Source organism: Crocuta crocuta, unplaced genomic scaffold (genome assembly GCF_008692635.1).
Source record: "Crocuta crocuta isolate KB4526 unplaced genomic scaffold, BGI_CrCroc_1.0 scaffold168, whole genome shotgun sequence".
Lineage (NCBI taxonomy): Eukaryota > Metazoa > Chordata > Mammalia > Carnivora > Hyaenidae > Crocuta > Crocuta crocuta.
In genome coordinates this window covers 6,876,576-6,900,503 of record NW_027532591.1, presented here as the reverse complement: position 1 = coordinate 6,900,503, position 23,928 = coordinate 6,876,576, and the positions used below count along the sequence as shown (strand labels likewise).

Sequence of the window (23,928 nt, the reverse complement as noted above, 5' to 3'; positions counted from 1 at the left end):
CAGGCGGCGGGGGCTGGCCCCCCCTCCCCCGCGCGGCGCGCCGCAGGCCCCACCATGGAGCCCGCCGTGTCGCTGGCCGTGTGCGCGCTGCTCTTCCTGCTCTGGGTCCGCGTGAAGGGGCTGGAGTTCGTGCTCATCCACCAGCGCTGGGTGTTCGTGTGCCTCTTCCTCCTGCCGCTCTCGCTCATCTTCGACATCTACTACTACGTGCGCGCCTGGGTGGTGTTCAAGCTCAGCAGCGCGCCGCGGCTGCACGAGCAGCGTGTGCGGGACATCCAGAAGCAGGTGAGCGGCGCCGGGCGGGGCGCACGGGAGCGGGTCCGCTGCGCTCGGACGTGTGCGCTGGGAGTGCCGCGCCGGGCGCGCGGGGGCAAGCGGTGCGCCTGCCTTGGGGGCGGGGGGAGGGTTGAACTCAAAATGGTGGGGGCTTCCCGGGGAGGGAACGGAGTCAGCGAAGGCCTTCGGGGGAGACAATGTTACTCGGTGTTTATGGAGCGCCTACTATGTGCGGAGCACGTGCGGGTCCCCAGAGGGATATAAAGCATCACGAGAGAGGGGACGGTGAGTCGTGCACAGGTGGCTGCCGCCAGACCCAAGCGACCTCGGAGCTCAGAGGTGGAGCTGGCACTAGAGACTGGGAAGTAGGGAGGAAGCGGTGTCAGGGGAAGGGTCGGGTTTGAGGCGAGGCCGGGAGCGGGAGAAGGTTGGTTGGAAGTCAGTTCCGAGCGGGGCGGGGCCTTGAGTTTGGAGTTTACTCTGTAGCAGCCTGGGGCTGTGAAAGTCTGTAGAAGGAAGGACTGAAGTGAGAAGGGAGCACCGAGGCTATGGGCCTGGCGTTCACTCCTTGAGGAGGCGCCCCCAGTAACTCTGCACATCCTCCCCCGTGTCTGCGCGCAGACAGCCTGTGCCCGAGCCGCTGCTCACGGTGGAGCCTCCTTCTCCACGCCCAGCGCTGGCATGGGCATCGGGCCTGGGCATTTTCTTGGCTCCCTCTGCCCCTGCTTATGTTCCTCTCTTAGGGGGTGTTGGGTTGCAAAGAGCTTCTGTTTCCTGCCGCCGCCCTCGCCACAGGTGTGGCAGCCTCCACGTTTTGTTGGCATAGGGCTGGGTGCTGCTCGCAAGAGTGGGGAGATGGGTGCCAAGGGCCACCCCTATGCAAGAGAAGACCTTGGGTTGGGTGGCAGAACGCAGCGGCCGGAACTGCTTTGCGTGGGCTGCCCTCACCACTCCGGAGCCCTGCCTACCCCTCCCGCCCCTTTTTCCTAGCTCCTTCTGCTTGTTCGGATTCTCTGTGTACTTGTTTGTCACCCCACCCCCACCCCCCACCCCCACCAGTCAGAGTGTGAGCTCTTTGAAGGCAAGGACCGTTGTCCAACTGTCGTCAGGCCCAGGAGCCTGGCCCAGAACAGCCTAGTGAACACTTGTCTACCTAAACTAAGCCATACGCCTCACTGGACAGGAAGCCAAGGGGCTTGCCCGAACGGGCCCACTGCCTTGGACCTGCCGTGTGCCACAGCCTATCCCCCTGATGTCCGTCATTTCTAATCTCCCAGCAACCCTGGTAGGTCTTATACCTGTTTGACAGATGGGAAGAATTGAGGCTGAGGCGGTAGTGACATGTTTACAGCTAGTAGATGGTGCTGGACGCTAGGCCAGCCTGGTTTTAGAGCCTGAACTCTGACCTGTCTTCCTTCCCATCCCTTTCCATTCCACCCAGTAGGTGCCTCCCACCTAGCTTGGCTAACAGCCATCTGATGAGCCACTTAAGCAATCGCCCTTGATCTTGGCCCTCCCCACCTCTCTGGCACGTGGTCACGAGAACATTACTTCCCTGCCCAGATTCTTGCTGGGTTCGCATCAGGATCCGGTCCAACCGGTGGCTCAGGCTTTAAGGCCTCAGTCCTTACTTCATGTGGCCCACCCAGCAGCTGGAATGCAGCACCCACAATCCCTTTCCTGCACCCCTGAGTTTGAACGAAGGCCTGGGACTGTAGAGTCAGGCCAGCGGCAAGGCCCGCTTGATGGTGGAATGCCACCTCTGGCCCCGCCACAGAAATCTCTTCCTCAGTAGCCCTCCTCTGCTCGAACGCCTCTATTTCACAGGGTACTCTGGCCCCTGATGGTAGGAAAGTTCTCCGCCCTGTGGAGCTGTTTGCCTAACAAACAGCTGTTGCTTCAACGCAACTGCCTCCACAACTCTTGGTTGCATCATGTGATAGGATCTAAGCTCGGACCGGCCTGAGCAGAAAGGGATGTTATTGGCCCAGGTCCTGAAAAGCCCAGGGACGAAACTGGCTCAGGTATGACTGGATCCAGGATGCCCTGTCCCTCACCCTCAACTTGCCATCCCTCTGGCATCCTTTGGCTCTGCTTTCCTACGGACTGACTTTCGTTCGCAGGGAGGCCCGTCTCCCTGTGGAAACCACAGCAGTCTCCTCCAAGCAGCTCTGCAATCTCAGTAAAATGGGAGCGCCTCTCCTGGAACTGGTCCTACACTGTCCCGCCTTGGGTGCTGGGCCCGTCCCTGGACCGATCACGATGGCCCGAAGGACGGAATCAGACCTCAGGCATGGGCCCGCCTTCTGGGGGCAGGGGTAGCCTCGGCGTCAGCTGGACCAAAGGGAGATGAGAAGGTTGGAAGCATATGATGAGGAGACGGATGGCCGAAGCTCACAGCGACAGACATCCATCTCCACAGGAAGGGGACACTTCCTCCCGTGCTCCCGATGGCCTCAGCCTCTCCTCGCCGCTTGCTCTCGGTGTTTTGTGTTCTGGTCACTTAGAGTAGAGGCTTTGCAAAAGCTCTTCCTTCCACTGGCCTGGTGGCCCTTCCCTGCCCCTTCTCTCGCCCTTCGAGGGACACGAGTTAACACACAGCCTGGGCGCTGCCCTTCCCTGGTTGAGGGACCAAACTTTTTTGCTTCTCCGTTTTCTCTCGTACTGGGAGAAGCAAAGGAGACAGTGTAGATGGTGCCTGGCCCAGCGGGGACACCCGGTGAATGGTTCTCTCTTGTCGGGTTGTATTATTGCTGCTACGGAACCTTCCCGAGCTTCCCAGTTAGAGTTGTTTTCATAGCACTCTGACCCTGTATTTTAGCTCTTTTTCCATCCTGCCTCAGTGGTGCGGTAACACCTCGGCTTTTCCGTCAGCCACACTGGCCGGGCTGGGTTCAGAGGGAAAGGCCTGCGGGCCTGCCAGGGCCCAGTAGATAGTTGCTCACGCGCGAAGGCGTCACTCCGGGCGCCCTCGTGAATGCGGGGCCTTGGCCGCTCAGGGGGTCCCCTGCTGGGACCAGCTCAAGTCTCTGTCGCCGCGCTTGCAGGTGCGGGAATGGAAGGAGCAGGGCAGCAAGACTTTCATGTGCACAGGACGCCCCGGCTGGCTCACCATCTCGCTGCGGGTCGGGAAGTACAAGAAAACCCACAAAAACATCATGATCAACCTGATGGACATTCTGGAGGTGGACACCGAGAAGCAGGTGAGGGTGGCACAGCTCCCCGGCTCGGGGGGCAGGCAGGGCAGGCGGCCCGCAGGGAGGCCATTTCAACCAAGAAGCCCCCCGCAGGGGCAGGACCAGGAGCCTGGTCATGACCGAAGGCTCTGCCGCCCTTCAGGACCTCATAGCCTTGGGAGAGATCAGTGGTAGCCCCTTCCCCCAGGTGCGCAGACTGAGCTCAGGGAGACTTGTTGATCGTCAGCAGTTCTGTGGGAAGAAAGGATGGGGGAATCATGGACAAAGAGGAGAGAGAAAAGGGAACCTATTATCCCTTCCCAGTAAGGAAGGCTGCTGTGCTGGGAAACGGTGGGGTCCGGGGGTGGCAGGGAGGGAGGGTGCACCTTGTTCCAGGCTTCCTGGAGATCCGCAGCAGACTTAGACACGTGCTTACTCTTTGGCCTATCCAGCAATTTTTCTTGAAACCTGGCACAAGAATAAAGAAAATAAGTTTAAATCAAAGACAGCACAGGGGGACTGTGTCACTTCTGCCTGCCTGCCTTCGCTTCTTCCCCTTTCTCCCTCTCTCTCTTTTCTTTCCTTTTTTCTCTTTTCTTTTCTTTTTTCTCCCTCCTTTCCTTCCTTCCTTCCTTCCTTCCTTCCTTCCTTCCTTCCTTCTGTCCTTTCCTCTCTCTCTCTCTCTTTTTTTCTCTCTCCTTCCCTCCCTCCCTCCTTTTTCTGTAACAATTTCATTCTAATGGAAGATCACACAATACCCTGTAGTAGGACGTTATTAGATATGGTAGAGCCGCACACTATGGCATTTTGTTGTGAGGCCTTGGCCATGTCGCTTAATGTCCTTGTGTCTTTTCTTTTCTCCTAAGCAGCTTTATTAAGATCTACTTGATATGAAATACTGCACAGGTGTCCAGTGGTAATAAATTTTGGCATACGTCTGTACAGTCAGGACAATGAACATACCCATTGTCCCCAGAAGTTTCCTTGTGCCCCTAGGGAATCCCTTGTTTGGCCCCCTCCCTGCCCCTACCCCCTGCATTCCTAGGCAAATAATGGCCTGCTTTGTATCACTACTTTGTATTTAGAGTTGTATATAAATGGCATCATACATTAGGTACTCTTTTATTTTGTCTGACAACTTTCACTCAGCATAATTTTTTTTTTTTAATGTTCATTTATTTTTGAGAGAGCATGAGCAGAGGAGGGGCAGAGAGAGGGAGACACAGACCCTGAAGCTTCCAGGCTCTGAGCCATCATCAGCACAGAGCCCGACGCAGGGCTCAACCCCACAAACCAAGAGATCATGACCTGAGCTGAAGTCAGACTCTCAACCAACTGAGCCACCCAGGCGCCCCTCACTCAGCATAGTTATTTCGAGATCCATCCATGTCGAAGCATGTATCACAAGTGCCTCCTGTATTACTGATGAATAGTATTCCATGGTTTATATAGATCACAGTTTGTTTAGCCATTCATTTCTTGATGGACATTTGAGTTGTTTCCAGTTTGGGGCCATTACGAAGTGGCTAGGAGCATTTGTGCACAGCCTTGTATGGACCGACACTTTCTTTTGGGTGAATCCCCAGAAATGGGATAGCTAGGCCATAGGACAGGAGTATGGTTAACTGTTTAAGAAACCATTAAATTGTTTTCTAAAGCGGTTGTAGCATCTCCCATTCCCGCGAGTGTTCTCCTGGCACCACGTCATCATGGCTTGGTGTGGTTGGTCTGTTTCCTAATAGGTGCGTAGTGGTAGCTCATTGTGGTTTAACTTCCATTTTCCTAATGACTGACGATGGGCATCTTTCCACATCCATATTTGTCATTTGTGTCTCTTCTTTGGTGAAATGCCTGTTCAAATCTTAGGCTAAATTTTTTCATTGGGTTATTTTCCTTATACGTTCCAGACACAAGTCCTTCATCAGATACTGTTCGTAAATATTTTCTCCAGTGTTTGACCTCTTTTGAAACCCAGAGTTCATTTTGATGGAGTTTGTATATTAATTTCTTTCATAGGTTGTGTTTGTGAGGTCTTATTTAAGAAGTCTTGCCCTAATCCTGTGTTTTCTTCTAAAAGTATTACAGTTTTCTGTTTTATGTGTAAGACCACGATCCATTTTGAGTTAATTCTTGCCAATGGTGTCAAATGTTGGTGAAAAACTTTTTTTGCCTGTGAATTTCCTATTGTTCTCGTCCCTTTTGTTGAAGAGATCATCTTTTCGCCACTGAATTGGCTTTCCTCCTTTGTTGAAAATCAGTTGTCCATAGACATAGCTCTGTTTCTAGATGCTTCCGTTGATCTGTTTGCCCATCTGTATGCCAATACCATGCTGTCTTGATTGCTGTCACTTGGTAATAAGTCCCTAAGAATGAGTTGGGAAATATTCCTTCCTTTTCATTTTTCTGGAGGAGTTTGTATAAAATTGGTATTATTTCTCCATGCAGTAATTAGTAGAATTAACCAGTGAAACTATCTGGGCCTGGATTTTTCTTTGTTAGCAAGTGTGTATCTACAAAATAAAAATTTATAATAGCCCTATGAGCTTTGGCAGTTTGTGTCTAAAGGTATTTGTCTATTTCAAGTTGTATAATGAATTGACATTAGGTTATTCAAAATATTCCCCTACTGTCTTTTGAACACCTATAGAATCTGTAGTGATGCCACATGATTCATTCCTGATATTGGTCGTTTGTGGCTCTTCTTTTCCTCCTGACCAGTCTGGCTAGAGCTTAGTCAACTATACTGATCTTCTCAAAGAAGTAGCTTTTGGTTTCATTGATTTTTCTCTATTTTTGGTTTATTTGTTTCCTATTTTATTGACTTCTGCTCTGATCTTTGTTAATTCTTTTCTTTTACTTACTTTGCATTTAACTTTGCGTTTCTTTTAAGGTGAAAGCTGAGGTCATTGATTTAGGCCTTTTCTTCTAGTATAGATGTTTAGTGCTATAAATTTTCCCCCAAAGCACAGTTTTGTTTGTTTGTTTGTTTGTTTTACAAGTAGTTTATTGTCAAATTAGTTTCTACATAACATCCAGTGCTTATTCACAAGTGANTTTTCCAGAGAGGCTGCACCAGTTTACATTTCCACCAACAGTGTAGTAGGTGCCCATTTCTCCACATCCTCGCCAGCATCTAGCGTTCTCTGATTTGCTCATTTTAGCCACTCTGACTGGCGTGAGGTGGTATCTCAGTGTGGTTTTGATTTGTATTTCCCTGAAGAGGAGGGATGCTGAGCATCGTTTCATGCCAAAGCAGTTTTAAAACCACTCCACAAATTTTAAATCTTTTTACGTTCATTGAGTTCAAAATACTTTCTGGTTTCCCTTTTTTCTTTTTCTTTTTTTTTTTTTTAAGAGAGAGAGTAAGCACAGGGGAGGAGCAGAGAGAGAGAATGAGAATGTTAAGCAGGCTCCATCCTCAGTGCAGAGTCTGACATGGGGCTCAATCCCATGACCCTGGGATTATGACCTGATCTGAAATCAAGGGTCAGACACTCAACTGACTTAGCTACCCAGGCGCCCCTGGTTTCCCTTTTGATATTACTTTCACTCCTGGGTTATTTAGAAGCCTGTTATTCAGTTTCCAAATATTTGGGACTTTTCCAGAGATCTTTCTCTTACCGATTTCTAATTTAATTCAGTTATTGTTAGAAACTTTATATGATTAGAATGCTTTTCAGCTTACTGAGACTTACTTTATGGCCCAGAATATAGGCTATCTTGGTAAATGTTCCATGTCCCTTATTCTGCTGTTTAGGGGTGGCATGTCAGTTAAGTCAAGTTGGTTGATTCAAGTTTGGTGTTCAAGTTTTCTATATTCTTACGAATTTTCTCTCTGTGCTATCAATTATTGAAAGAGAGATATTGGAATCTCTGCCCGTGATTGTGGAGTTATTTCTCTTAAAGCTCCATCAGGTTTTGCTTCATGGATTTTGAAGCTCTGCTAATAGGTAGGTATATAAATGTTTAGAATTTTTTTTTTTTTTTAATGTTTTATTCATTTCTAGGAGAGAGATAGAGACAGCATGAGCAGGGGAGGGTCAGAGAGAGAGGGAATCACAGACTCTGAAACAGGCTCCAGGCTCTGAGCTGGCAGTCAGCACAGAGCCCGATGCGGGGCTCGAACCCACGAACCGCGAGATCATGACCCAAGCGAAAGTCGGACGCTCAACCGACTAAGCCACCCAGGCGCCCCAATGTTTAGAATTTTTATGTCCTCTTGATTGAATGATTTATGTCCTTTTGATGAACCCCTTTATCATTATGAAATGACTGGTTTTATTCCTAGTTATCTTCTTTGCTCTGAAATCTACTTTATCTGATGTGATTAATAGTCATTTCACCTCTCTCTTGACTGGTGGTGGCATGGTGTACCTTTATATTTAAAGCGTGTTCCTTACGGGTAACACACAGTTAGATACTGTTTTTTAATCCAATCTGACAATCTCCCCCTTTTAATTGAGATGTTAAAACCATTTGCATTTAATGTCATCATCAATAAGGTTTGATTTAAATCAGTCACCTTGTTCTTTGTTTTCTATTTGTCCCTTTGTTCTTTGTTCCCTTTTTATTGTTTTTTTTTTTTTCTGTCTTCTTTTGGATTATGGAATAATTTTCGTAATCCTATTTTAGCTCTGTGGTTGGCTTTATGTTTTGTAAGTTTATGTTTTGTTGTTTTGGCGGTTGTTTTAGGATTTATACTTTGCATTTTACTTATCATGGTCCACCTTCAAGTGATAGCATCCTATGTCACGTATATTTTAAGAGTCTTACATTAAAATACTTCCGGTTCTCTCCTCCCCACCTTTGTGCTATTGTTGTCATACTTTTACATGTTGTAAACCCCACAGTACACTAGTATTTAAATGTCAGTTACCTTTTGAAGAAATATAAATAATGAGAAAAAAATCTTGGGGCACCTGGGTGGCTCAGTCGGTTAAGCCTCTGACTTTGGCTCAGGTCATGATCTCACAGTTCATGGGTTCGAGCCCCGCGTCGGGCTCTGTGCTGACAGCTAGCTCAGAGCCTGGAGCCTGCTTTGGATTCTGTATCTCTCTCTCTCTCTCTGACCCTCCCCTGCTCACGCTGTCTCTCTCTCAGAAATTTAAACCAAAATGTAAAAAAAAGAAAAAATCTATACTTACTCATGTAGTTACTATTTCTTCATTCTGTTGTATTTCCATCTGGTTTCATTTTCTTTCTGCCTGAAGGAACTCCTTCGACTTTTCTTTTACAACTTTTCTTTTGGGGAACTACATATAACATAAAATTTATCATCCTAACCTATTTTGTTACGGGGCTGAGGGATAGAGAAAGAGAATCTTAAGCAGCTTCCACTCCCAGTGTGGAGCCCAATGCAGGGCTCGATCTCACGACCCTGAGCTGAAATCAAGACAAGACGCTTAACCAGCAGAGCCACCCAGTTGCCAAACCATTTTTTTAAAGTAGGCTCCATGCCCAATATGTGTCTTGAACTCACGACCCTGAGATCAAGAATCACACACTCCACGGACTGAACCAGCCAGGCACCCCAGTCATCTTAACCATTTTTCAGTGTATACTTCTTCGGTGGTACCAAATACACTCACATTGTTATGCACTGTGAATTATGAGAATTATTAAGCAATAATTCTCCAGTCTCCTCTCACTCTCACCCTGTGCAACCACCATTACAAATTCTGTCTTTGTGATTTTGACTATTCTATGTACCTCATTAAGTGAAATCATACAGTATTTGGTTTTTTGTGCCCGTCTTATTTTGCTTAGCATAATGTCCTTAAGGTTCGTTCATCTCATAGCATATTACAGAATTTCCTTCCTTCGAAAGGCTGAACAATATTTCATTGTGTGTGTGTGTGTGTGTATACACCACATTTTGCTTTTCCATTAATCTGTTGATGGACATTGGGCTATACCCATGATTTGGCCATTGTGAATAATGCCACTAGGAATGTGGATGTACAAATACCTTTTCAGGTCCCGCGTTCAGTTCTTTAGGGTATCTTCCCAAAAGTGGCATTGCTGGATTGTATGGTAATTCTGTGTTTAATCCTTTTTGAGGATCTGCCACACCGTTTGCTGCAGCAGCTGTACCAGTTTACATTCCCAGCAACAGTCCACAAGGGTTTTAATTCCTCCATGTCTTCACCATCACTTGTCATTTTCTGGGTTTGTGTTTGTTCTGTTTTTTGATAAGCCCATCCTAATGCATTCGAGGTTGCCTTTGTTTCTGAAAGTTGTTTTCTCTGGGTATGAAATTCCAGATTGATAGGGGTTTTTTTCACCATACGTTACAGACGCTTCACTTCCTTCCTTCCTGCGTCGTTTCCAACAGAGCAACCTCTCATCCTTGTCTTTATTCCTCAGCACGGAATACCTCTGGCTGCTTCTGAGGTTTTATCGTTAGTTTTGAGCAGTTTTATTATCATGCCCCTTGTTTTGTTTTTTTTCCCTAATTCTCATGTTTGGGATTCATTATAAGTTTCATCAGATTTGGGAAATGTGGGGGGTCATTATTTCTTCAAGTATTTTTTTCTGTCCCCTGTTCTCTCTCCTTTGAGGACTGTCAGGCATGTACGAGACCCCTTGAAGTTATTCCACGACTCAGCTCACTGATACACTGTGAAAACTGTAAAAAAATTATCTTTGTGTGTCTTATCTAGGAGAATCTGAATTGCTCTGTCCTTGAGTCTGCCTTTTTCTCCTGCAGTGTCTACTTTGCTGTCAATCCCAGCCTGGGTATCTTTCATCTCAGATGTTGTTTTAACCTCTACAAGTTTGATAAGGATCTTTTTCCTGTCTTTTTAACATCTCTGCTTAATCTTTTGAATATAGGGAATATAGTAATATAATTACTCATTAATAACAATTATTTTAATGTTCTCTGCTCATTTTAATATCTCTGTCAAATCTGGGCCTATTTTATTAAAACAGATTGATTGATTTTCCTCTTTGTTGTGAGTCAGATCTTCCTGCCTCTTTGCATACCTACCTGGTAAACTTCGACTGGATTCTAGACTTTGTGAGTTTTACCTTGCTGGGTGCTGAATATTTTTGTGTTCCTGTAACTCTTCTGGAGCTTTGTTCTGGGACACAGCTATGCTACCGGGAAACAGTTTGATCCTTTGGGGTCTTGATTTTTCAAGTAGGGTCAGAGCAGCGTGTGGTCTAAGGATAGTTCTCCCTCTTTGCTGAGGCAAGGTCATACTCTCCACATTGCCTTATGAACCCTGAGGTTCTCCGGTCTGACCTGTGACAACAGATAGTCTTTCCTTCCCCGGGCGAGCCCCTGGCATTGTGACCTGTTATCCTTTCCAGTGCCACTTTCCCGGGCCCCAGCCTCAGGTGATTTCCTCATGTGGATGCACTGATGAGCACTTCACCGAACGTTCAGTGGGCATCCTCTGCAGTTCTTCGGGGTTTTCTCTCTGTGCAGTTCTCTCCTCCAGTGCTCTGTCCTGCAAACTCTCTTCACCTCGGTCTTTTGCGGCTCTCAACACAGAGTCCACTGGTCTCCCCTGCCTTCCCCCCTCCCTGCACTGCCTGACTCCAGGGAATTAGGCTGGGCATTCACAGAGCTCCCTTCGTTCGTTTCCTGCCTCTCGGCGGTCATACACGTCATTGCCTGATGTCCACTATGTTGAAAGCTCTCGTTCTGTTTATTTTGTCTGTTTCCTGCTTTCAGGCAGCATGGCTGATCTGGTCCCTGTTGCTCCGTCTGCACTAGAAGCACGAGGCAACACGTTGGCACGTTCATGTGTCTTATTAAAAATCGTGTTTTCCAAGAATATTTAATGGCAAGGGATGATGGTCATAGTGTTAAGTTTTCTAAGGCAAAGCAGAAAAATATGTGTATGCGTGCTTGAATTTGTGTGTATGTGTGTGTTGTATTACAACACACAGAGCGTATATCTCTATGGAAAAAGACCGAAAGTAAATACGCCGTAGTATTAACACTGATAACTAGGATGACATGAAGGACTAGGATGGATGATTTTTGTCTTCTTCATAGATGCTGTTTCTTTCAAATAATTGAGTACTTCTTCAATAATCTCAAAGAAAAATAATCTAGGTATTAAGCGTAAAGATATTTGAAAAGACACGATTAAACACTAGCAATCCTAGCAGCAGAAACCCCATGCACTGTCACGAAAGCTAGTGTCATGTTCTAGAAAGAGGCCATAAAGGGCATGGAGAAATCTGGCGTGATGGTGTGAGAAGGTTTGGGATGACTCCTTCTGTGTGAAGAAGCCCCGGGTGGCCCTCACAGCCTCCTTGCAACCCAGGGTCTCTCTTCTTGTGTCCACAGATTGTCCGTGTGGAACCCTTGGTGACCATGGGTCAGGTGACCGCCCTGCTGACCTCCCTTGGCTGGACCCTGCCGGTGTTGCCCGAGCTCGATGACCTCACAGTGGGTGAGGACGGGAGGGTCAGAGCCGAGACACCGTGGCCCACTTCCTGTTGGCTCAGGGGCTGCCACTATTCCATCTGTGACAGAAGCCACCCTCTCTGTCCGCCCAGTGCCAAAGGCAGGGCGTCCGCTGCCTCCCTTCCCGTCTCTGAGTAGCTCAGGTTATTAGGCGGCACCTTCTCTCTGACGCAAATCTGCGTCCCTGTGACCCGTGTCTGTTATTCCAGTTCTGCCAGAGCGAACAGAATAAGTCTAGTGTCTCTCTCCTTGCTCAGGACTCATGGTCCCCAAAGCCTTTCCTTTCCAGGGCAGACACCTTCAGCTCCTCCTGTCACTGTTCCCACAGAACACGGCATCCTGCCACCCAGGCAACCCCCCTTTTCGCTCAGGTCCCTCTTAAGATGAATGAACCTGGTTTTCTCGGCTGGGTCTGGACAGAGGTGTGGGTGGGAGCACCTTTGACAGGCTCTCATGTCCATGCCCTTGCACCGGGAAAGCCCTCGGGTCCGTCCTAGCTCCTCCTTCTGTCTCCTGCTCTCCAGATCCGAAGAGATGGAAAGTCTGTCCCAGCTGGCCAGCCCTGTCATGCCTCCCTCGTGCTATGAGCAACCCCAGCTCTTGCAAAGTGCCCTTTCCCCCACTCCCCTTGAACCCTCAACCCGCAGCTCTGCCCGGCTCACCCGCATGTCTCTGCAGGAGGCTTGATCATGGGCACGGGCATTGAGTCATCATCTCACAAGTACGGCCTGTTTCAACACATCTGCACTGCCTACGAGCTGGTCCTAGCCGACGGCAGCTTTGTGCGGTGCACACCGGTGAGTTCCGAGATGGGGACCTCCCCGCCAGCCTGCCCTGGGCATCAAGGGTCCTGGGGCTGGGGAGGTAGGGACCCCAGGGGCGCTTCATTTCAAACACACCTGTTCAGTCTGGGTCTGTAGCCATAATAGCCACAAAGATTGATTGAGCCCCTTATACGTGCCCAAATACGATTATAAATGCTTCCTATGTCTAGTCTTCCAATAACTTAATGAGGTAATATTATCAGCCACATTTTATCAATGGGAAACTAAAACGCAAAGAGGTTAATAAACCTTCCCGGGACACCCAGCTAGGAAATCCCACACAGCTGGGATTCAGACTCAGAATGTCAAGCTCCCAAACCAATGCCTTTAGCCATTTGTCACTCCGTTCTGCCTCTCTAGGGGGGATGTCAGGCCTGAGCCGCAAAGCTCTATGCCACCTGCTGTGAGGTGTAACTGAAAGCGGCAAGAGGGGTGGTTCAGGAAAGATAGAAGATTCTACTGCCTGGAGAGGGATGCAGACATTTAAGGCATTAAGAGAGCACTGGTCTTAGACATGGATTCACACCAGTTCAGCACGTTTCCCTACACACTTGCCTGGGCCCTGCCTCCTAAGCAGAGAAAGGAGACAGACCTTCATGAATGGCTTCCCTTCTCTGAGGCCCATTTTCCTCATCTGACAGATGCATTGTCAGGAGGAGACGGTAGAGGCCAGATGAGAAGCTCCTAACGTAGAGCCGGGTAGCTGGCAGACACCCACTTATTACTGCTGCTATCGGACAGTGTAGCGGGGTGGGGGGTCCAGATGGCCAGCTTTCGCCCTTCCAGAGACTTCTGGCAGTCTGCTCCAGAGCCCCCCTGCTCCAGGCCCCTGCCCCACCACACCCCACCATGCCCACACCAAGGGCACCCAGCATGAGCAGAGACTGCACAGGACTGTCCTCTTGGTAAAGGGCCAGACAAGCCTACACTCTCAAAAGGAGCTTTGTTAAAATCAAAGCATCTGAATGAGAATGGCCAGATGAAATGCCTCCAAGACAAATACCAAAACACGAAATGATAAGGTTAGAAGCAGATGCAGGACCAGATGAGGTCATGCAGGAAGAACACCAGGTCGGGAGGTAGACGACCTTGCCTGAGCCCTGGCATCACTGGGCTGCCTTGTGGGACGCCTTGGGTGAGCCGTGTCGCTTCTCAGCCTCACTGTCCTTACCTGTTCTAGTGGGAATGTTAATGCTCTGGGCTGCCGGGTGGGGAGCGAGGGGAGTGGAGGGTGTGAAGGCTGGATTCCACAGCTAATGGATTGAGAAAGGCTTGCCAGTTTTAGTAATGGCCCATTTTAATGACCCCTGGTGACCCACAGGAAGCTCCCTTTTCAGCCCTGACCCTTGGCCCTCCACCCCCTATTTTGGCTCCTTGGGCAGTGCTGGTCATGGCCTCTTCCTGGGTAGCCTGTGGCTCAGGGTGTTACCCGGGTGGAGGAGAGACGGTGTGCTTTCTATGAGCTTCCCGAACAGAGGGCCGTATGAGTTCAGCTTCGTGCTGCAGCTGCACAGAGAAGACGGGCCCAGAAGGTGCTGTTTCTGCGGCTCCTCAGGCTGGTGTACACGAGGAGACAGCGACGGCAGGAACTTAGCCGAGGCCCTGGGTTCTTGACGGGGTGCCCCAGTGCAGGGCCCGGGGATTCAGGCTCTCTGCGTGTGTTGGCTCTGACTCACAGGCGGAAAACTCGGACCTGTTCTACGCCGTGCCATGGTCCTGTGGGACCCTAGGCTTCCTGGTGGCTGCCGAGATCCGCATCATCCCGGCCAAGAAGTACGTTAAGCTGAGGTTCGAGCCCGTGCGGGGCCTGGAGGCTATCTGTGACAAGTTCACCCGTGAGTCCCAGCGGCCGGAGAACCACTTCGTGGAAGGATTGCTCTACTCCCTGGATGAGGCCGTCATCATGACAGGGGTCATGACAGACGAGGCCGAGCTCAGCAAGGTAGGCCAGGGTGCCGGCTGCCCAGGACCAAGGCCCGGGGACAAAGAAGGCCCAGGTGGGCTGGGGCCTGGCCTGTCTTTCCACTCCGACCCTGGCAGCACATCCTCTGAAGCCGTGACCTTGGGCAGCCCACCCGAGTTGGGACCCCGAGATTGAAAGTCAGAGCTGTCTGAGGGATGGAAGCATCTGTTTATTCTGCCCCGGCCCCAGGTACACGCATGTCTCTCAGCAGGTGTAACCTTTGATCCTCACAGCAAGCCCACTTGATAGATGGGGAAACCGAGGCTCTAAGAGGTCATGTAAGCATCCACAAGATGACAGCGCCTCGGAATCTAGATTGATAGCCCTTTAATGTATCATTTTCCACAGCAGCTTTTTCAGGGTTTGTATTTAGGAGAGACTTGGAACGTGTGAATCAGCAAAAAGAAGGAAAAGACTCTCTACCTAGAATATGTTATTCTCCCTGTAACAATAGTGAAGTGCACAAAGTAAAAGTTAAAATGGATCTCTTCACCCAGGCTCACTCCCAGAGCAGCTGCTTATAACACTGGGCATTCATTTTGTTTTTTGTTTTTTGTTTTAAATTTATTTTTGAGACCGAGAGAGAGCACACAGGGGAAGGGCAGAGAGAGAAATCCTAAGCAGGCAGAATCTTCTGTACCAACAGTGCAGAGCCCAACTCGGGGCTCAAACTCACAAACCATGAAAGATCCTGACCTGAACCTAAATCAGCCGTCTGAGCCATGCAGGTGCCCCATCCCTGAGCGTTCTTCAAGGTGTGTGTGGGTGGACGTGCCCACATTTCATGCCTTGGTGTCCCACGATCACATGTAAACAGTTGACCCAGCCTGTTGCTCAGAGATGAATGAACATTTATCTTCCTTCAGATGTTTTGCTGTCACAAATAGGTTCACATCAGAGATTCTCTACCATCTATTCTTGGCCTCTTGTGCAAGCAGTTCTGTGGGACTGAGGCCAAAACTTAGAATTCCTGACTTAAGGGTTTGAGCGTATTAAATACTAGCAGCTGCAGCCAAAACAGCCCTTCAGAGGAGCTGTGCTTCTGTCCACCTCCAGCGACGGCGTGAGAGTGTGTTTCCCCCACCTTCCTGCCAGCGCGGGATACAATCGCCCCTTCATTTTTGCCAATCTGATAGGGTTAAAAATAGTATCTTGTTTTATTTTGCAGCTCTTGGGTCACGTTCGAGGTTAGAACCTCTCTTTGTGCGGTTTTCTAGTTTGTCTTCCTCCGCGATCGCCCGTTCAAATGGGTTTTTTCTGGTTTAGTGTAACATACGCATTTCCCCATGTGGTCACAGTGCCTTCGGAATGGTCTTTTAATGACTGCTGAACATTGCGTTGAGCTAATGCCCTATCATCTCCCAAACCGTTGCCTCACAGTGGGAAATAGAAGTTGCTTCCAGTCTTTCCTTATTTTAATTCGTGTAGCCGTGAATATCTTTTGTCTGTGAAGGGAATGCTATCTTAAAGTACATCAAAGGATAGGTACCCTTTAGGCTCTTGATCGACACCCATATACTTAGACCATTTTACAATTGTAAAGGACTGAGAATCATCTGGTACATTTCCCTCTCTAAATATAGACACAAGGCCCAGAGAGGGAAAGGGACTTCTCTGAGTCCACCCAGCTAGCACAGGGCAGATTTAAATCCAGGTCTCTGACTCCTTGTTCAGCGTTATGATGTAGCACCATTCACACTGGCTGCTGTGCCCTGCGTTGTTTCTTCTGGTCTCCCACCCACTCCAGGGCGGACGTGGCTCCATTTTGCCGGTACTGAAAGCAAGGCTCAGGGGAGGTTAAGAAACCTGCCCAGCATCCGCCCAGCATGTTGGAAGTAGAACGAGCTCTGTGGCCTCAGGCGCTCTGTTCGACCTTGATGGTTGTCAGCATCCTCATCAGCGAGGCCAGGATGGCTCAGCCTTGCAATGTCCTGGAAGGGATAATGAGCGAACGCATAGGTGCCAGTGACACCTGCCCAGAGCATGTTGTGATTATTCTCCTCCACGAGCTACCGTGGGGCTTGATTGTCTTGCCTCTGCCCCTGCCTTTACCTCCCCAGTGGTCCCCCGGCAACATTTGCTTTCTCCTAGCCCTTGGCGGTGTCCCAGCGGATATGATCTCACCCCACCTGCCCCGTCGGACTCGGACACCTCTCGCACCCCCGGGAGAAGGCCGTCTGACACGGTGGGGTTGCTGCGCCAAGTTCTGGCCCCAGCTTGGGAGCCCGCGCTCCCTCCAGGCAGCTAGCCTGCCTCTCTCCCAAAGCATCGGGCCAGGTGTCGTTTCCCGGGCGAGGAGGGGGAGGCCCAGGGAGGCCCAGTCATCCCAGGGCACACAGCAGGTGAAGTCCTGGAGCGTTTCCGGCTGAAGAAGACTGGCTCAACGGAAGATTGAGGCGTTGGGGGCGTGGGGCCTGGTGCCAGGGTAGCATGAGGTTCCTCCTGTGAGCTTCCTCCACCGACAGGGGCTGCCTGGGGAGGAGCACAGCACCCAGAGGGACGTGAGGCTCGCCCTAGGTGCCAGGGAAGGTGCCATGGTCAGGGAGTGCTGTTGGTCATGGGACCTGGTGACGAGGGGTCGGTCCCCTGCATGGAGCACTGCGTCAGTAAACATTTGCCCTTGGGCTCCCTCAGCGAGGAGCAGCAGCGGACGGTGGGGGCGGGGTGGCTGAACCCCCTGGGCTGTCGGGCACCGGCTGTTGGGCCCTGGCGCCCCACGGACCCTCGCTTCTCCCCGGGACGCGCCATGCTCAGCCTCGCTGGGCTTGCAGCAGTCTCCAGGGTGGAACAGACGCAAAAGCCTGAAAAGGCCAAGGGGTGCTGAACAGAAGCTGAGTATCGCTGTTACACCCTGATGGCACACGGCCCTCGGCTCTGGCCGACACAATGCCCTCTGTTATTTCAGCTGAATAGCATTGGCAACTACTACAAGCCCTGGTTCTTCAAGCACGTGGAGAACTACCTGAAGACAAACAAGGAGGGCCTGGAGTACATCCCCCTGAGGCAATATTACCACCGCCACACGCGCAGCATCTTCTGGGAGCTCCAGGTGAGGCTTGGGTTTCCGCGGCCGGCCCAGCAGGGGCCTGTGATGATCAGCATCAGAGCCGCACCCTGTCCCTGAGGGAGAGCGGACCTTTGTCCCAGGGAACCACGACGCCCTCCCTCATGGTCGTTCCCTTCCGGGGGAGCAGCCCGCTCTCACTGAATAGCAGCAGGCTGTCTTGCGCATCTGCCATGTGCCAGGGAGTGGGGCGCGGGCCAGGTCCCCGGGAGGACGCATGCCCGTCTGCCATGAGGAACGGCAGCCGAGCCGGGCGGTGGGCCCTGGCACCGTGGAGGGCCATGGGGGCGGGAGGCAGAGGCAGCCAGGTCCACTTAGGGTCGGAGGTGGCTGTCAAGCTTGGCCTCGAAAGGTGTGCAAGGATTCGCTCTTGTGTGTGGAGGGGTGAGGAGCAAGTGACATCCGAAACGGGCATCAGGGAGGGCCTCTTGGGCACAACGTGTGAGCAGGGACCTGAGCAGGGGAGGGCAGGCCAGGCAGAGCCCTGGGGGAGAGCATTCCAGGCGGAGTCAGAACCAGAGCATGGGTCCTCAAATGGGCTACATGGGTTCTTTTTCCTAAGTCCTATAACAACAATAGTTGTTTTAATGTACGTAATTTGGTGGTATTTGGAACATTCGTGATCTATTACAACTACCACCGAAGTTGCTGTGGGCCTTTGGAGGAGAGAAACAGGAACAGCAAAATCTGGAAGCAGTAATGAGGCCGCAGGAGGAGCCCCCCTCACCTCCCCCTGCCCCAGACGGTCGTGGGAGAGGAAATGATGCCACTGAGGACACCTGTGGAGCCAGCCAGGCTCCAGCTGGGGGCAGGGAGGGGAAAACCATATCGAGAGAGGAGATTGACGACGGGAGGGTTTGCTGATGTCAGACCATGAGAGCATAGGGGAGGTTTGGGAGACAAGGGGTATGCTACACAGGGTATCAAGTAACAGCACCTAGAAGTTCCTGGTGACTAGGTTAAATGGGTGACAGGCCTAAAGGAGTTAAACCTGGTGGCCTCCTAGGAGGAGGTGGCCAGTTCTAACTGTGGGCTACGTCTTTAGGGCTGAATGTGATGGAGCTGTGGTAAGGAGCTGGAGGAGTGGGGCGTGGAGGGCTCATCAAGACCGGGGGCCTCGGGGATCCCCCACCTCCATCAGCCCCCCCCGCCCCAGGCAGTGTCAGGGCCCATCTCAGTGGATGGGCAGTTTTGCCGAATGTGAGAGACACCATGAGTCCTTCTTTGTCCCTCCAAGAGCAGGTGTGAAGGTTGTGGGGGGCATGATTTTGTCAAGAGCAAGAGCATCTGAGAGACGGGAAGAGAAAGAGGCCAGTAAAGGACCCTGAGAAGAGCATCCGAGCGGTAACACTGGTCCACAGTGACTGCCCCTCGCGTGTTAGTCATATTGTCCAAACCTCGTGCTCACACTGCCTTCATCTTCCTCACAGCCCTGGGAGGGACGTTCTCTGGTCTTTTCCATTTTCCAGATGGGGAAACCGAGGCTTAGGCCTTCCAGAGTAACACAACTCCATAAGAGATGGAGTATATTAGTTCCTTCTTGCTGCATAATGAACTGCCCCAAACTTAGAGAGTTAAAACCTCTGCCAGTTTAGGACTGTTATTTTTGGTCATGGCACAGTTTTCTGAGTGTCAGGGACAGGGACGTGATCGGGTGGCTCTGGCTCAGGGTTGCAGTCAAGGGTCATCTGGAGGCTTGCTCAGGGCTAGAAGGTCTGCTTTCCAGAAGGTTCCCTCACGCGGCTGTTGACAGGAGGCCTCCGTTCCTTGCCCTGCGGGCTGCTCGAGGGTCCTCACGACAAGGCAGCAAGAACCATACAGGAGGGGGACCGAGGAGGAGCCTCCAGGCCTTTCATGACCCGTTCCCTGGCCCTGCCAGTCCCCCGACATGCCATTCACTAGAGCAAGCCCAGCCCACACTCAGGCGGAGCAGCAAAGAGCTTGTGGGTCTTTTCAGATCACAGAGTTCGAATTCATCGTGAAGTTCGTCCTATACTTTTGTGCTGTTGAGCCCAGGCTGTCCCGCCTGAAGCTAGAGGCAGAATCTCGTAGGATGGGTGGTTTGCAGTTGACATTTGCACACAGGGCGTCCGGGTGGAGCACCCCAGCGGCCACTACAGTGGAATTGCGGAAGCTGGGCCTTCTAGAAAGAAGGGGTAATAAGCCACGTCACCCGCATGCTTTTATTTCCCTGCCCAGGGACATGCATGCTCCACCACCACTCCAGCACGGCTTACTTACGGATGAGTCAGGAGGGACTGAAGAGAAAGAGGACTGAGCAACCCCCTCTTGCCCTTTCCTTTTATGTCCTCGTTTCTAGCCAGCGTACGTGGCTGGCTAATGCGGGGAAGGGACACCAGCAGGGAATGTTAGATGGGGTTCTTGGCTGTTCATGCTTCTTAGGACGTTGTTGCCACAGGGCCTGTCCTTGGGGTCTGGGGCCTGGATCTGTAGGGGCCCCGGCAGAGCAGAGCCGGTCACTAACAGGCTGGACACAGGTGAAAGGCAAGGGCAGGCAAAGGAACCAGCAGTGATCGCAGGGACGCAGGACCTGGGGTCACTCAGAGGCCGAAAAGATGAATGATGGGGCGGACAAGAGGCAAAGGAGAAGGGCAGCCCATGCTGTTTAAAACTTGGACTTTTCTGAGGTTGAGATTTGGGGAAAGGAATGGTTCTAGCTGACACTTTTGGCTAATGTTTGGACTGTAATGGACTGTTTTTAGGGGGAAAATACAAACGGCGCTTAAGCGTAAGAGAGGTGGTGGGTCTCACTCAGAATTAAAGCCAGGTGAAACGAAAATACAAGAGTCTCGTTTGTCACCGTCAGGATGACGGCAAGGCCAGAGTTGGAGCACCGTTTGGCCTGAGCGTGAGGAAACACCGCTCTCTTGTGTTGTCTGGGAGAGGATGAAATGGTACAGGCTCTTGGAATAGTAGCCATGAAACTTGCATACACTCCGTGAACCTGCATTTTCCACTTCTAGACATTTACCTTGCAGATAAATGGGCGTGCAAACGGCCGGAGACACATGTAGAAAGGACATTCGTTGGAATAGGCTGGAAATAGTCGAAGTGCTCATCAGTACAGAACTCATGAAATCAGGGAACATCCGCACAGGAGGGCAGTGATCAGCAAACATTCTCTGTGAAGGGTCGGATAATACTTTGGGTTTTGTGGACCCTGGGATCGATTTAGAGGGTCCTCTGCTCATATAGACAACATGTAAATGAATGTGTAGGGCCTTATCCCAGTAAAACGTTATTTGTAGACCAAATTTGTCCCGGGAGCCAGAGTTTGTGGGTCCCTGCAGTAAGCGTGTGTGACGGCTCTCTGTGTGCTGATGTATAGGAGACTGTTAGATGCCACCTGTGAGCTGTCTTTTTTAAGTTTATTTATTTGGGAGGGGGTAGGGCAAATGAGTGGGGGAAGGGCAGAGTGAGGGAGAGAGAGAAAAATCAAGCAGGCTTTGCGCTGAGCCTCAGACCCGGGGCTCGATCCCACAACCCTGAGATCACGACCTGAGCCAATATCAGTCGGCCTTTCACCCGACTAAGCCACCCAGGCACCCCAAGGAGCCGCTGTTTTTTAAGCCCATCTGCTTGTCTAAAGGTACACAGCTAATTCCTAACAGTGGGTGCCTTTCGGGAGGGAAAGAAGTTGGGTCGGGAAGGAAGGAAGTGGGGTCAGGATGAGGGGGGAAATGGGGTGAGGGATGTGAAAGGAGGCCTGACCTTTGGACTGCTGGGATCTCTGCTGTGGGCGTGCGGGGCTTTCCCAGAAACAAGCGAGCGGACAACAAAAGCCGAGCTGCTCATTGTGCTCCCGTGTCGTGTGTGGGGATGGGTCCCTCCCTGGTGGGAGCAGGCTCCCAGCCGCAGAGCTGCTCCCAGGGAGGAGTGGGGGAGTCACTCAGTCTCCAGAGTTCGCACCCCAGTCTCTTTGGGGAGCCGCCGCCAACCCCTCGGCTGGTGTGGGCCCTGCGTCGTTCAGTCCCAGCTCTCCACACACGGTTGTCCGTGGCCTATCCCCCCATCACCTGAGGACAGGGACAGGGACCCGCCTTGGTTATCTTGCTGTCCCCAGCACCCAGCACAGAGGGAATACAGGAATGTCCTTGGCTTCAAGAATGGGGCGGCGGGTGGACAAGAACACTCGGAAGACAGCCTTGGAGCAAGGGGGGAAGCTACTGAGTGGGGGGCCGATGGCTGCGCTGCAGGGGCGGGGCAGGCTGGCCAGGTGAGGGGGCTCCTCCCTTGCAGAGGTTTGAAGCATGGAAGAGGAAGAGCAGCCCCCACTCGGGAGGGTTCCCGGGGAGGCCGAGCTGGAGGTGGGCAGGGAAGGACTGTGAAGGGCACAGGCAGGTGAAGAAAAGCGGCTAGTTCTGCCTGGGGTTGCAGGTAGCTATTAAGCTCGGCCTTGGAAGAACATGCCTTTGTGTGTGGAGGGGTGGGGAGCAGTAACATGTTAAACAGGAGTCAGAGAAGGCCCTCGGAGGGGTGCTGTGATCCAGTGGGCTTGTCGATGACGCTGAGCCAGACCTCACCCCGGCCAGGAAGAGCTGCCCCTGGCAGGGTGACCTTAGGGAGATTGCTTAAGCTCTCTGAGTGTCGCTCTTCTCATCCAACAGCATCTATTTCTCAACCACCTATGAAATGCCGGCTCCGTGCCAGCCACTCTGACCTCAGTAACAGAAATAGCGATTATAACGGCCTTATCTCACTCCAGGCACTGCACTGAGTGCCTTCTAGTTGGCGTTTCATTATTTTCTCGCATCCTGTTTTACAGACAAGGACAGGAAGCTCAGAGATTAAGTAACTCGCCAACGCTATTGCAGTGGTTAAATGTCAGAGCCGAGAATCAAACCCAGAGCTGGGTGGGCAAATCCCAGGGGCCGTCATGCCCCCCTGCTGGGGGAGTGCACCCTGTCATCCTAACTCCAGGCGCGGAACAAGGACCTGGCCCTGACACGTGGCCACACGCTCGGCCCGCGCCGGCCCGTTCTCTCTGTCGCCAGCCTCTGTCTTTCAGGACATCATCCCCTTCGGCAACAACCCCATCTTCCGCTACCTCTTCGGTTGGATGGTGCCTCCCAAGATCTCCCTCCTGAAGCTGACCCAGGGAGAGACGCTGCGCAAGCTGTATGAGCAGCATCACGTGGTGCAGGACATGCTGGTGCCCATGAAGTGCCTGTCGCAGGCCGTGTACACCTTCCACAATGATATCCACGTGAGCCGGGGCAGGGACTAGTCTGGGGCACGCTTGCCCCCTGGGCTTCCGTTTTCCCCTTCTGTAAAATGGGCCCACTCGGTGATGGCCCTGCTGGGAGAGAAGGCATGGGAGCTGCTAACGAGTGGTCCTGTGAGCCGTTCACATTGTGTCCACTGATGTGGTGAAGCAGGGGCGCTCTCGGCTGCGGCCCGGGGGATTGGGAGTGAGGTGGCGGGCAGCCAGAGCAGGGGTTCCCAGGGAGGGGCGGGGCGGGCCAGACATGAGCCCACCCCCCATTGGAGAAAACGCACCAATGCCCCTCTCCCTGGTCCACCCAGGTCTACCCCATCTGGCTGTGCCCGTTTATCCTGCCCAGCCAGCCGGGCCTGGTGCACCCCAAGGGAGATGAGGCAGAGCTCTATGTGGACATTGGAGCGTATGGGGAGCCGCGGGTGAAGCACTTTGAAGCCAGGTCCTGCATGCGGCAGTTGGAGAAGTTCGTGCGGAGCGTGCATGGGTGAGTGGCCCAGAGGGCAGTGCGCTTCCCCCCGGCCATGAGCCTCAGGGCGTCGCCGCAGCGGGTAGAGTCGGGGCCGCACTGGCCAGCCCCAGGTCCAGAACGGCCAGCTGCCCTGGGAGTGTGAGGCCTCAGCAGCATCTAGGCCAGGAAGCACCCTCTGAAAGTATGGCGGCTGGATTGCAGGATGCCTCACCCCTCCCCCTCCACCCCTCCTCCCGTGAATGCACCAGCAACCCCAGCTGCTCGGGCCAGAGCCCCACCATCAGCCTGCTCCCCCACCCCCCAGGGCAGGTGACCATGTGGTTTCAGATAGGTTCAGGGCTGCAGCTCAGGGTTGGAAGAGCACAGCTAAGGAGGGAGGGGGACCTTGGCCAACTCTTCTCAAGAACTGGCCTGGAACACACGCCTGATGGATCAAACATGGACTCATCTGAAAATAATTGTGCTGATTGGCTGGGGGGGGGAGGG

General features: G+C 51.9%; 1 protein-coding gene across 1 annotated transcript in view; it reads left to right on the top strand.

Moving 5' to 3' along the window:
• The first annotated feature begins 6 nt into the window (after nucleotides 1-6).
• The window catches only part of DHCR24 (24-dehydrocholesterol reductase), a 26,307-nt gene continuing 2,385 nt past the window's right edge, over nucleotides 7-23,928 (top strand). Inside the window, exons 1-8 of the mRNA XM_077779684.1 lie at nucleotides 7-285; nucleotides 3,324-3,479; nucleotides 11,761-11,866; nucleotides 12,559-12,677; nucleotides 14,383-14,646; nucleotides 17,573-17,716; nucleotides 22,761-22,958; nucleotides 23,279-23,457. Of these exons, the coding sequence (XP_077635810.1) occupies nucleotides 55-285; nucleotides 3,324-3,479; nucleotides 11,761-11,866; nucleotides 12,559-12,677; nucleotides 14,383-14,646; nucleotides 17,573-17,716; nucleotides 22,761-22,958; nucleotides 23,279-23,457 (1,397 nt within the window). The 5' untranslated portion in view covers nucleotides 7-54. The remainder of the gene's footprint in view (nucleotides 286-3,323; nucleotides 3,480-11,760; nucleotides 11,867-12,558; nucleotides 12,678-14,382; nucleotides 14,647-17,572; nucleotides 17,717-22,760; nucleotides 22,959-23,278; nucleotides 23,458-23,928) is intronic.